General features: G+C 46.0%; 1 protein-coding gene across 1 annotated transcript in view; it reads left to right on the top strand.

Annotated features, from left to right (window-relative positions):
- LOC140390318 (uncharacterized) overlaps window positions 1-14,677 on the top strand; it is a 408,192-nt gene that overhangs the window by 168,551 nt on the left and 224,964 nt on the right. The window contains exon 35 of the mRNA XM_072475373.1: window positions 16-51. Within this exon, the coding sequence (XP_072331474.1) occupies window positions 16-51 (36 nt within the window). The remainder of the gene's footprint in view (window positions 1-15; window positions 52-14,677) is intronic.

Below are 14,677 nucleotides of genomic sequence, written 5' to 3'. Positions count from 1 at the left end.
TCAATTCATTTTCAGAAATAGAAAATTTGAAAAAACGTCTTGATGAAAAGGGTTAGCGGAATTTGAAATATTTAAAATGCTGTATGCAGTTAAGATGTATGAAATTTTTTTTGTTCATTTACAATTTTCAGCACAGTTAGATTTAGCTTGCCGCGGAAAATGAAGTTCAATGTATTACTTCATCGATTTGGTGGTCGAAATTGTAGACTAAATGTTATAACATGTAGCTGCGAGAAAACGTTCCAGATTTAGGTGTCAGTGAAAGAAACAAATGACAAAACTTCTGTTGAACTGATTTCGGATATTTTGTCCCTTGTTTTATTCTGCCAGTATTTTGCTGCACAATATCCTTCAATATTTGTGTCATCTAAACATTTCTGGATTTGAAGCAATTAATCCGATCAAGCAGTCAGTTGCAAAAGTCGTATTCTGACACTTACCCTGCTAACAATGTTTTTGTCGGTTCAGCTAAATACGAGGTTGAATAAACCTTAGGTAAACAAGAACGATTGTCAATGGTTTACACGTCATGCACCATAATGAAAAACATGTTTTCTGTTTTGCCGCAAACACATCCAACCAAAATAATTATTCTGTGCCATGGCAGGAACTTTATGGCCGCTATGTGACCACAATTCGAGGAACTGAGAGGGCATGAGAACCAGCTTGTTGATTGGTCTTTTCAGTTTTGTGCTTGAATTTTATGGTATGGTCTGGCTGAAGTGATAAGCAAACTATTGGATCAATTGTATTTATCCCTGTTCATCAAACACTGTTTCAGCACAGTAAGGAGGGGTATCAAACTTACAGAACTATCGTAAACATTGTGCCATTCAGTGGGTACGGTATACTTGAAAAAAAAACCGTTTGATTTATATCAACCTGCATCCAGTTCAGAATGAAATTTGTTGAATCCCCGAAATGCAAATTGTTATGTAATAAATAACTGTTTTTGGTGAACAAAAAGGCACTCAATTTGGACCTCGTTTCAGCGAATCCTAACTGTGTAGAAAGCGGCCATTCAGCCAATAGAGTCTGCACTGACCATCCGAAAGAGCACACTTCCGATGCCCAGTTTTCCACCCTATCTCTGTGGCCCCCAGAAGTCCAACTAGCCTTTGGCCACAAAGGGCAATTTAGCATATTAAATCAGCCTAACCTGCACATATTTCGACTGTTTCAGTTACATATTTGTGTGCATTTGTGAACTGCACAACTGCCTACAATTATTTTGCTACTACAACATCATATTATCCTAATATTGCAAATGCATAAACATTGTACACATTAATTACAATCATTCCATACGTAATGTTTTGTGCCGCAATAAAGTCGTGTGCACTGTTCATTGTTTGAAAATCGAACATTAATGTTTTTGAGCATTTTATATGTTTCCACATTTTCTGTTCTGGTGGCCCTTCCTCTTTACACACTTTGATCCATCGATCTTCGTCTCATAGCGATAAAGCTCAAGATAGCAGACGAACGTAAAACATTTCAACAAAAATGTAACATGATTGGATATAAATATCAATTTTACATGTTACATGTTATAACATTTATTTCTTTAAAAAGCGAGGTAATAAAATGAGGACTTCGGGTCAAAGATAAAGTATGTGTCCTCATTTTCTTACCTCGTTTTTTAAAGAAATAAAGCAATTGAAAGAAAGGCTCGACTGTAAAGGAAAGTGTAAGAATCGAACGTTCGCCGTTGTAATAATAATAATCTTTATTAGAGTCACAAGGAGGCTTACATTAACATTGCAATGAAGTCAATCTGAATATCCCCTCGTCGCCACACTCCGGCGCCGGTTCGGACACAGTGAGGGAGAAGTCAGAATGTCCAATTCACCAAACAAGTAATTCTTTCAGGATGTGTGAGAAAACTGGAGCACCCGGGAGACAGAAAACTGACTCCACACAAAAAGTAGCCCCAGCCGGGAATCGAACCCTGGTCCCTGCGAAGCATCAGTGCTAACCATTGTTCTACCCTGGCGCCCATCAAGAGCCTAACGCAGACTCTCCACAATGGTAACCACATTCTTGCAACGAACGAATCCATGGATGCACCGGCGACATATTGCAGACTTTATTTCCTTAACACGATGAACCAAATCAAGTGCACACACGAATACTTGTGCAAGAAACCGTCTGCTCCTCATCTCCGCCTTGTCCCTCTTCACCCCCCCTGCCCCCCTCCCACCAGCTCACAGCTCTTGGTGTCACCTCCCATGAGGTGGAGCGCCATCACTGCCAGTCGTCATGAAGTCCAGTCTTAATCTTATATGCTTCATTTGCAGAAACATTATTTTACGGAATACCAATGTGTATTTGCCCAAACTGCTCTAACTTGCCTCGTAAGATAACATGGAAAATATTAGCAGATTGAATCTGCTCTGCACTGCTTCAAATGGAAGCCTGTCCTTCCTTCCTTTGTCGAATAATATTGCATAGAGTGCCCAGAAATGTGCTATGTAGGTGCAAAGGAGCACGTTTTTAAAAATCTTTCTGGACCACACCACTTGCAAGGCATGCTAATAATTCATTCATCTTTAAATGTTCTTGTTGTATCTGCAAGGTGACTTTTGGTGACACATGAACATGAAAGCTGGATTATTTCTGTTTGAACCTACCTCTAGTTTTTGCACTTAAATGGTATTCTGTATTGAATTTATTCCAGGCTAAGTTGGCTATCTCATATTTTAACATCCTGTATACCTCCTGCCATAATTTAATCTATTTGTCTAATCTATCACAGTGCCTGTAGACTGCGTATCGTCATAACAGTAGTATTCTAACGTTTTTGACTAATATTGTATATTGCTTGCTAGTTTGCTTCCATACTCCAATTCGTCCAGTGCTATTATTACATGGTCAGTGTTTATTTCTTGGTTTCTGAAAGTATTCCCATAATTTGGCCAACATGTAACTTATACAGCATATGAGACTTCTATTTTACTTTAATGACACGTTGAACTTCCTTCGTCAGCCATTGATCTTGATTACCTCAGGCAGAAGATTTCTTCATCAGTGGATTATAATCTTGTTGGGAATTATCAAATCGCCTAACATGGGAGCGGCATGTGGCGCAGTGGGTAACACTGGGACTACAGCGCTGGGAACGTGGGTTCAAGTCCCGGCCCCAGGCCCCTGTCCGTGTGGGGTTTGCGTGGGTTTCACCCCCACAACAAGAGATGTGCAGGTTAGGTACATTGGCCACGCTAAATTGTCCCTTAATTGGAGAAGGCACTCTAAATTAAAAGAAATAGATCGCCTCAAATGTCCGACATTTCAATTTACCAGAATACTTCTCACCTAGCTCTGCAGTCACCATGAACCAGCTCTGTCTTCACATATTTCTGAAAGTTTAAGACACCATTTAAGGACACGCACATCCCAATTTGACCGACAGCAAAATTGTATCATGTTACGATCTGTCAGGCAGGTAAAACCCTTTAATATGAAGTATTTGATTGATCCTGCCTGATTACACATAGAACATAGAACAGTACAGCACGGAACAGGCCCTTCGGCCCTCGATGTTGTGCCGAGGCTTGTCGAAACCAAGGTCAAGCTATCGCACTCCCTGTCATTCTGGTGTGCTCTATGTGCCAATCCAATAACCGCTTGAAAGATCCTGACGTGTCCGACTCCACCATCACAGCAGGCAGTCCATTCCATACCCTAACCACTCTGAGTACAGAACCTACCTCGCACAACCCTCCTGTATCTCCCACCCTGAATCTTATCGTCATGCCTCCTTGTAATAGCTACATCCACCCGAGGAAATAGTCTCTGAACGTCCACTCTATCTATCCCCCTCGTCATCTTATAAACCTCCATTAAGTCGCCTCTCGTCCTCCTCCGCTCCAAAGAGAAAAGCCCTAGCTCCCTGAACCTTTCCTCATAAGACCTATCCTCCAAACCAGGCAACATCCTGGTAAATCTCCTTTGCACCCTTTCCAATGCTTCCACATCCTTCCCATAGTGAGGTGACCAGAACTGCACACACTACTCCAAATGTGGTCTCACCGTGGTCCTGTACTGTTGCAGCATAACCCCACGGCACTTAACCTCAAGCCCCCTGTTAATAAACGCTAACACACCATTGGCCTTCTTCATGGCTCCATCCACTTGAGTGACACCCTTCAGAGATCTGTGGACGTGAACCCCAAAATCTCTCTGTTCCTCCACATTCCTCAGAATCCTGCCGTTTACCTTGTAATCCACATTCAAATTTTTCCTACCAAAATGAATCATCTCACACTTATCAGGGGTAAACTCCATCTGCCATTTTTCGGCCCAGGTCTGCATCCTATCAATGACTCTTTGCAGCCTAAATCAGCCCTCCACCTCATCCACTACACCAAAATTGTTTACTGACCAAAATTTACTGACCCACCCTTCAGCCCCTACTCCAAGTCATTGATAAAAATCACAAATAGTAGAGGACCCAGCACTGATCCCTGTGGTACACCGCTGGTAGCTGGTCTCCAGTCTTAAAATATTCCATCCCCACCATCCTCTGTCTTCTATGTGATAGCCAGTTACTTATCCAATTGGCCAAATGTCCCTCTATCCCACACCTCCTTACTTTCTTCATGAGCCGACCACGGGGAACCTTATCAAATGCCTTACTAAAATCTATGTATACGGCATCATAGATTATCATAGAATTTACCGTGCAGAATGAGGCCATTCGGCCCATCGAGTCTGCTCCGGCTGTTGGAAAGAGCACCCTAGCCAAGGTCAACACCTCCATTCTATCCCCATAACCCAGTAACCTCACCCAACACTAAGGGCTAAGGGCAATTGTGGGCACTAAGGGCAATTTATCATGGCCAATCCACCTACCCTACACATCCTTGGACTGTGGGAGGAAACCGGAGCACCCGGAGGAAACCCACGCACACACGGGGAAGATGTGCAGACTCCACACAGATAGTACCCAAGCCGAAATCGGACCTGGGACCCGGAAGCTGTGACGCAATTGCGCTATCCACAATGCTACCGTGCTGCCGACATGAACTGCACTACCTTCATTACACACGGAGTTACCTCCTCAAAGAATTCAATCAAATTTGTGAGGCAAGACTTACCCTTCACTAATCCGTGTTGAATGTCCCGGATTAAGCTGCATCTTTCCAAATGGTCATAAATCCTATCCTTCAGGACGTTTTCCTTAAACTTACCGACAACCGAAGTTAGACTAACCTACCTATAATTACCAGGGGCATTCCTGTTCCCTTTCTTTAACAGAGGATCAACATTCGCCACTCTGCAGTTCTCTGGCACTATCCACGTGGACAGTGAGGACCCAAAGATCAAAGCCAAAGGCTCTGCAATCTCATTGCTTGCCTCGCAAAGAATCCTAGGATATATCCCATCTGGCCCAAGGGACTTGCCGACGCTAAGGTTCTTCAAAATTGGTAATAAATCCTTCCTCAGAGCATCTACCTCCTCTAGCCCACCCTCCTGTATCACACTCATCCTCAAAACCATGGCCCCTCTCCTTAGTGAACACTGAAGAAAAGTATTCATTCAACGCCTCTCCTATCTGTTCTGACGCCATGCATAAGTTCCCACTACTGCCCTTGACCGGCCCGACCTCACCCTTGTCATTCTTTTATTTCTCACACAATAGTAAAACGCATTGGGGTTTTCCTTGATCCGGCCCGCCAAGGTCTTCTCATGCCCCCTTCTAGCTCACCAAAGCCCTTTTTTATTAGCTCATTCCTGGTTACCTTGTAACCCTGAAGCGACCCAACTGACCCTTGTTTTCTCATCCATACATACGCTTCCTTGTTTCTTTTGAAAAGACATTCAACCTCTTTTGTGAACCATTGTTCCCTCACAAGGCTATTTCCTCCCTGCCTGTCAGGGACATACCTATCAAGGACACGCAATTTTTGTTCCTTGAACAAGCTCCACTTTTCATTTGTGCCTTTCCCTGACAGTTTCTGTTCCCATCTTCTTTTCCCTAATTCTTGCCCAATCGCATCATAATTACCCCTCCCCCAAGTATAAACCTTGCCCTGCCGTATTACCCTATTCCACTCCATTGGAATACGGAAAGACACCGAATTGCAGTCACTATCTCCAAAGTACTCTGCCACAAACAAATCTAACACTTGGCCCGTTTCATTACCCAGTGCCAAATCCAATGTGGCTCCACCTCTATCGGCCTATCCACATATTGTGTCAGGAGACAATCCTGCAGACACTGTACAAAATTTGCCCCATCCGTACTGTTCGACTTATAGAGGTTCCAATCAATATTTGGAAAGTTAAAATCACCCATGACAGATACCCTGAGACCACCACGCCTATCCATAATCTGTTTTGTAATTTCTTCCTCCACATCTCTATTACTATTTGGGGGCCGATAGAAAACTCCCAACAACGTGACCGCTCCTTTCCTATTTCTAACTTCAGGCCATATTACCCCAGTCGGCAGATCCCTCATGAACTTCCTTTCTGCAGCCGTTAAACTTTATTGATTAATAATAATACTCCTCCAACTCTTTTTCCACCTTCCCAACTCTGACAGAAACATCTCTTCCCCGAAACTTCCAACAACCATTCCTGTCCCAGTTCTAACCATGACTCCGTTATGCCGACAACATCATAGTCCCAGGTACCAATTCACGCTCCAAGTTCACCTACCTTATTCCGGATATTCCTTGCATTGAAGTAGACACACTACAACCCACTTTCCTGTCTCTGGTACACTCCTGCGACTTTGATACCTTTCTCAGTACCTCACTACTCTCAACACTGGCTTCTGGACTGCAGCTCGTTTTCCCATCCCCCTGACAAATGAGTTTACCCCCCCCCCCCCCCGCTTCCCCCAAAGAGCCGTAGCAAATTTCCCTCCCAGGATATTGGTGCCCCTTTGGTTCAGGTGCACCCCATCCTGTCTGTACCGGTCCCACCTTCCGCAGAAAGTACTCCAGTTATCCGCGAATATTAAACCCTCCCACCTACACTATCCCTGCAGCCATCTGTTTATCCACACTCTCTCCCTGTTCCTCATATCGCTAGCACGTGGCACCGGCAACAAACCAGAGATAACAACATGGTTTGTCCTGGCTCTCAGCTTCCACCCTAGCTCCCTAAATTCCTGTTTTAAATTCCCGTCCCTTCTCATACCTTTGTCGTTGGTACCTATGCGTACCACGACTTGTGACTGTTCCCCCTCCCCCTTAAGGATTCTGAAAACACGGTCCGGGATGTCAGGGAACCTGGCACCTGGGAGGAACATACCATCCGTCAGTCTATTTAGTTGCCACAGAACCGTCCATCTGGCCCTCTAACTATCGATTCCCCAATGACTATTGCTCTCCTGCTCTCCCTCCTTCCCTTCTGAGCCACAGGGACGGACTCAGTGCTGGAGATCTGTACGCCGTGGCTTACCCCTGGTCGGTTGTCCGCCTCAACTATATCTGAAGCGGTATACATTTTAATGAGGGGAACGACCACAGAGGATCCCTGCACTGTCAGCTTCCTCCCGGCCCCTCTCACCGTCACCCATCATCTTGATTCTTTTATGTAACTACATCCCTGAAGCCTCTATCTATGACCACCTCTGCCTCCCGAATGATCCGAAGTTCATCCAGCTCCAGCTCCAGCTCCCTAATGCGGTTTCTGAGGAGCTGGAGATGGGTGCACTTCCCACAGGTGAATTCAGCAGGGACACAGAAGGCGTCCCTCACCTCAAACATTCTGCAGGTGAAACATTGAACTGCGTTCCCTGCACTCCCCTCTATAACTTGCGGATAAAAACAAGAAAAAGAAAGAGAGCTTGCCTGATATTCACTCAACTCCTTAGGTTAGAGGAGCTGGAAGGGTGGGGGACACTACAAGTGCAGTGTTTCGGGAGTAGGAATCGGCCACCTTAAAAACAAGTTCAAATAAAACACTTAATCAGCAACCACTGCGCCCCGCACGATAACAGCAATCAGCTGTTATGGGCCCGCACAAATCATTTAAATCTTTTCTACTTACCCAGCGGTCACTCTGTCCACACTCAGACTGGATTCAGCTGCAAACCCCCAACAGTACGTTTTTAAAAAAATAATCCCCTTCGCAGCCAGCACTCACTCAGCAACCACTGCACCCCGCAGGATAATAGCAATCAGCTGTTATGGGCCCGCGCAAACATTTTAAATCTTTACTACTTACCCGCAGTACCCTGTCCTCACTCCGGCCTCATTCAGCTGGAAACAACCAACAGTACATTTTTTGAAAATTTACTCCCCTTCTCAGCAAGCACTCACTCAGCAACCACTGCGCCCCACACGATAACAGCAATCAGCTGTTATGGGGCCGCGCAAACAATTTAAATCTGTACTACTTAACCCTAGTCACTCTGTCCTCACTCCGACCGGATTCAGCTGGAAACAACCAACCGTAAGTTTTTTTAAAAAATGTACTCCCCTTCTCAGCAAGCACTCACTCAGCAACCACTGCGCCGCGCACGATAACAGCAATCAGCTGTTATGAGCCCAAGCAACCAATTTAAATCTTTACTACTTACCCAGCAGTCACTCTTTCCACACTCCGACCGGATTCAGCTGGAAATCCCCAAAAGTATTTTTTTTTAAAATTGACTCCACTTCTCAGCAAGCACGCACTCAGCAACCATTGCGCCCCGCCACGATAACAGCAATCAGCTGTTATGGGCCCAAGCAACCAATTTAAATCTTTACTACTTACCCAGCAGTCACTCTGCCCTCATTCCGACCGGATTCAGCTGGAAACACCTGACAGTAATTTTTTAAAAAAATTACTCCCCTTCTCAGCAAGCACTCACTCAGCAACCACTGTGCCCCACACGATAACAGCAATCAGCTGTTATGGGCCGCCCAAACAACTTAAATATTTACTACTTACCCAGCAGTCACGCTGTCCTCCATCCGACCAGATTCAGCTGGAAACCGCAAAAGTAAGTTTTGAAAAAAAATTACTCCCCTTCTCAGCAAAGACTCACTCAGCAACCACTGTGCCCCGCACGATAACCACAATTAGCTCTTGTTGCTAACTTGCTGTTGACTCTTAATTGGGCTCGGTTTAATTACATTTGCTCAAGAGTCGCCAGGTATCTTTCGATACCGCCACAAAGTTCAAAACCGAATACTGATCTAGGACTCGATAAACCAGTTAGTAAGTTCCAAAGCAATGCTCATTTATTTATACACAGTCAAATCTACTCGTGCATAAATCTCTACAACCTGAACTATCACTATTACGACAAGCCCATACTTAGCTTCGGATGCCCACTCAGTCAGATGAACAATGGCCGTTGCTCGGTTCTGAGGCTGCTGCGTCGAGCTGTTTGCAGGGTAGCAAATAGGATCATCTATCTCATAGCGTGCGTTGACTTGGAAGTTACCTGGTCTGGCGTAGCTTTGGCGGGTCTCCTCGCTGAGAGCCATGGCCAAGAGAGAGTTCCACTCTTGGGGAGTCCTTTTTATACCCAAAAAGGGCTTCACACGCTTTTGGGCGGGCCTTGAACTTGGCCCCAATTAATTGGGCCGTTTCCCAATTGCCCTTATCGATTTTCCTCCAATAGAGGGGTGGGTTCCCTGGTTGCTGGGCGTATTCTAGGTGGCCATTGGTTTGCTTTGTTTTAGTCACCTCTGGCGCCGGGACGTCTGGCTTAGCAGTGTTTACCGAAATGTTGCCTTTTGTTCCCGGGGATGGCTCATTAATATGTATATGGTTCTGCAGTACCGGTCCTGACTGAGAGCCACAGCTCTAATGCACCTGCTTGCTTTTTCGGTATTGTCCAATTTTCCCTGCATTCTTTGCAAGTCTCCATTTTGTTACCGGGACGTGGTCATCCCAGATGGCTAAAAGCCCTCCTTGTGATCCTCAACGCGAAGCCTGAAGGATCACATTACTGCATCATCTTCGTCCTCTGGCCAAATGGGGCACCCATAATCTGGCTCTACTCTGCCCTATCCTATGAAACACAATTTTACCGAAATCATTTTAAATACATACATTATTATAAAACACTACGGGGCGCTATGACATTAATGCATGCATTACAGAAAAATAAAACACTGGAACCGCTAACTATCCTCAGTAAACTATCCTTACTCAAACAAACAAAAAGAATCTACATCATTTTAAATATACGAAATAACAGCGCACAAATTTCTCTTGCTCGGCAGTCAGAGGCAGAGGTTTACCTTTCTTTATTTCACAGAATACATAAAGAGACCTTGATGCCCTTTAATTCATGTCAAGGCGTTCGGGGGTTTGGTGGAATCCGAAAATGGGGGACCTGATCCTGTATACCGGGGTGCGAAAGCGGTAAGCTCTCTTTCGCCATTTCCTGACTCTAAGTGGCTGCACGACACTGCAAAGTATCGCGAGTACTAACAGAGCTTCTACTACATACGGTAGTGAGTACCAGGTGATAAACTTATCACACCAGGTCGGGGTATTGTTAGCTGTCGCAGGGCGAGCTATCTCGGGGTTCTGTGTATTGCAGGGGTGTGAATCATTCACGGCTTGTGTGGTAGGGGTCAGTGGGGTAGCGTCCGTGCGCAACTGAAGGGATCCTGCTAATATCCAGGTGAACAAGATGGAGATCATCTTCATCTTTCCGTCTTTCTGTCCTCTTCATTGTCTTCCTCTGGGGTTCCTGAGGTTCCGGAGTTCTGTGAACACAAGCAAAATATCTGTTATTATATTGCTTAAGATCTTGTATACCTGTCTGTCTTTCCTTTGTTGCCAAGTTCCCTTTATAATTTGTCACCATCTGTGACTCCCTCATTTTTTAAAAACCAAATATTTTTGACAAGACATTCGAGAAAAATGCTGACATAGCGCGAGCTGTCCCGCAGCTGTCCTAGTGTTTTAGGATGTAAATAGCATGCGCAAGCAACCGTAATCAAACAAAAGAATTTGGAACTGAAAGTGCCAGAATGGGATGCGTATGGGCCGCTGCGGGTAAGAAATGGGCGGAATCCCCGGGTAGGACGGTGAACAATGCCGTTTGTGCTCTACCCGAGCACAGCTGACCAGAGGGGGGTCCTCAGTCAGGGCGGGGAACAGTGCCGTTTCTCCACTGCCTGAGCAACCGGCAAGAACGGGTAAGAATGTTGTCGTCGTGGGGGGGGGGGGGCAGCCTCTCGTGATTGAATCAGGAGAGTAGTTATGAGTAGTGTCTGTCGACAAACTAGTTACTCTGAACGGTTGTCTGTGGACAAACATGTTCCTCTAACAGGCATTGGACATCAAAGGAGTGGTGACGTGGGGCAGTGAAAAACTTTCCAGTTTACGAACAAAACTTAATATTAACACTAACGAACAAACATACAACAAACATGGTGCACGTCCCATCTGAAAGGGCACCGTATCTCTCCATCGGTTCCTTTTTCTCCATCATCTGGACACCTCACTGCTCAATAGCGAACAGGGTCGCAAAGGGATTTGTTTGGTGCGAGTCAGACTCTATGTCATAATCTTTTCCCGGCTGCCAAACTCTTGACTGTAGTAACCGTGCTAAAGCTGCTTGGGGCGAATTAGGGTCTATCTCATCATTCCGGATGAGCCTGAACTAATTTTCTCGGTGCCAGAATCGTGTGTCGAGGGTGGAGCTACTCGGTTTCAATCCGCAATCGGTGGGCGGTGGGTCTGGGTCAGGGGCTTTAATATATGTAATCTCGAACGGGTCAGTGGAATCATGCTCGATTCGCGTGGAGTGGGGCCTGGTACAGGAGTATAGTTATAATGTGGTGTGCTGTGGCTATCGTCATCATGATCGCTATCACTGTCGCTGCTGGTTGAGGGAAGGGAGAGGTGGAGTCGTGCCTCTGGGGGTGGGGTCGAAGTCGTGTCTGAGGGCAGGCTGGACTGGTTGGGGGAGGGTAGGAAAACGTCATCTGTGGGCGGGGCGTGCGCGTCTGCTGCTGCGAGCAGGATGTGGTGTGTGGTTATTCTGCGAGCCAGAAGACGTATGTGAAACCACGCAGGCTTACCATTGGGATATGTAATTTTGTCCGAAATGGAGTACGGTCCAGAAAATGTATGGGAAAGGAATGAACTGGGGTTGTATAGGGAAAGCATCACTTGCTGCCCTACTGCAAACTCAGTGGCGTGTACTGTTTTGTCGAAATAAGCCTTGCTCTGTTTCTTCCTGCTTCCCAGTCTCACAGCAGCTGCGAGTTGGGCCGCCTTTATGTTCTGTATCAATTGTTGAACCGCGTGAGCGCTGTAACTGTGGGGCTGGCCAAATCCAGTCCTAATAAATACTCAGTGTCTTTCATGGGACATCCGGTCATGATGGTGTGGGGGGTGTATCCTGTGGACGTGGATACCGTGTTCCTCATAAACATGAAAGCAAATGGGAGAACTGAATCCCAGGTGCTGTTATTCTGCTGTACCATTTTCCTGAGGGTGGCTTTTAATGTCCTATTCATCCTCTCTACACTACCACTTGACAGGGGGTGGTATGCAATGTGAAACTTTTGTCGAATGCCGAAAATCGTGAGGACGTTTTTCATTACACGTCCTGTCAAATGGCAACCTTGATCGGATTCTATACTGCGGGGGAGTCCACATCTTGTGAAGATGTGGTGTGTTAATATTTTAGCCGTTGTCTTGGCCGTATTAGTTATCTGTAATACGACCATAAGACCATAAGACATAGGAGTGGAAGTAAGGCCATTCGGCCCATCGAGTCCACTCCACCATTCAATCATGGCTGATTTCAACTCCATTTACCCGCTCTCTCTCCATAGCCCTTAATTCCTTGAGAAATGAAGAATTTATCAACTTCGGTCTTAAAGACACTCAACGTCCCGGCCTCCACCGCCCTCTGTGGCAATGAATTCCACATACCCACCACTCTCTGGCTGAAGAAATTTCTCCTCATCTCTGTTCTAAAGTGACTCCCTTTTATTCTAAGTCTGTGCCCCCGGGTCCTAGGCTCCCCTGCTAATGGAAACAATTTCCCTACATCCACCCTATCTAAGCCATTCATTATCTTGTAAGTTTCGATGAGATCTCCCCTCAACCTCCTAAACTCCAATTAATATAATCCCAGGATCCTCAGACGTTCATCGTATGTTAGGCCTACCAGTCCTGGGATCATCCGTGTGGGATCATCCGTGTAATGCTTCCACCCATTTTGTGAAGGTGTCTATGACCACCAACACATACTTATAACCATTTCTGCAAGGGGGTAGGGGGTCCTATATAGTCTATCTGTAGATTTGTCGAGGGTCCATTAACGGGACGGGAATGACTAAGTTGAGTCTTTTTGGCCTCTCTGTCCAGATTGTTCTGGGCACAGATCAAGTAATTCTCTATGTAGTGCATAAACATCGTCTTTTAAATCAGGCCACCAGCAGTGCGGTTTGAGGTGGGCTGGGGTGGGTTCAATACCTTGGTGTCCATGATTGTCATGGAGCTGACAAATGATCTGGTTCCTATCCTGGCTGGGAACTATATAAATGTCATCCTTTAAGATCTCACCGTCATGTGTGGTTATTGCATTCTTGTATTTATCATACTGGGCTGGGAAGGTACACTTTAACATTTCCCTGAGTTTCTCGTCCTTTTTCTGTGCCTTTGGTAGATCCTGAATATTGGTTTGAGAGACCTGAACTGCGTGTACTGGGGTGCTTTGGGGGGTGGGGTGGGGGTGTTCCAAAAATAACCATGCCTGGAGCCTGCCTTCGCTCGGGCGTCTGCTTTAATGTTACCAGGGGGGGAAGAACGGTGATGACTGCCAACATTAATTATTCCATATTTTCTACCCTTCGCTGTCTCTAAGATATGGCGGAGTAATGGGGTTGAGGGTAGGGGTTTACTGTCCGCGGAAACAAATCCTCTCGTTTCCCACAGGGATAGGGATTTCGTCAAACTATTACATCCATGCAAGCTGTCTGAATAGGTGTCTGCTGGGGTAGGGAACGAGTCGGGGTGGCTACAATATGAGCGAATGCTGCCAGCTCTGCTCCCTACGAGCCTAAGTGTCCTGGCAACTTTAATGCAATCTCATCTATGGCAAGTCCCTGCACATCCTATATGTAAATACCGCAACCGGTGATTCTCTTTCCATTTAACACTGTGGAGGAGCCATCCACATAAATCTTCAGGGGTGCGCACGTGTCTATGGGCTGTGGTCTCTGGGGTGTACTACCTGTTGCCTGGTAGGTGTTTTGGGAATAAATGGGCCTGTGTTCTGCTTTGTGGTTATGATCTGACACTCATGAGGGGTTCCTGCATAGTGCAAATTATCGGTAAGGAAGGTGTGGATCTTGGTTCTTCTTGCTGTAATGTCCCGTCCCTGTAAAAGAAGAGTCCAATGGGCTGCGCTGATTTTGCTGACTGTGGCATCCTTAAGCCGGTCGTCTAACAATAGCTGTGTTGGGCTGTGCTCTGTGAGGTTGGTGATAGCGTAGAGTGCTGTAATGTAGGCGAAGTATTGTACTGCCCAAAAAACTGCGAGCAGGTGCCTTTCACAGGCGGAAAATCCTTGCTCTCCGGGATCTAGCACGCGTGAGGCGCATGCTATGGGGGGTAATTGGTCGTGGCATTCTTTAAGGAGCACGGCCGAAAGGGTTCGGTCGGTGCAGGCTTCTTCGATAGCATACGGGGAAAGTGGATCTGGGACCTGCATTGCGATGGCTGTGCTGAGGTCTCTTTTTAAAGC

This window comes from Scyliorhinus torazame, chromosome 14 (genome assembly GCF_047496885.1).
Source record: "Scyliorhinus torazame isolate Kashiwa2021f chromosome 14, sScyTor2.1, whole genome shotgun sequence".
Classification (NCBI taxonomy): domain Eukaryota; kingdom Metazoa; phylum Chordata; class Chondrichthyes; order Carcharhiniformes; family Scyliorhinidae; genus Scyliorhinus; species Scyliorhinus torazame.
The sequence above is the reverse complement of the archived record's forward strand: the minus strand, read 5'-3'. Positions and strand labels throughout refer to the sequence as shown.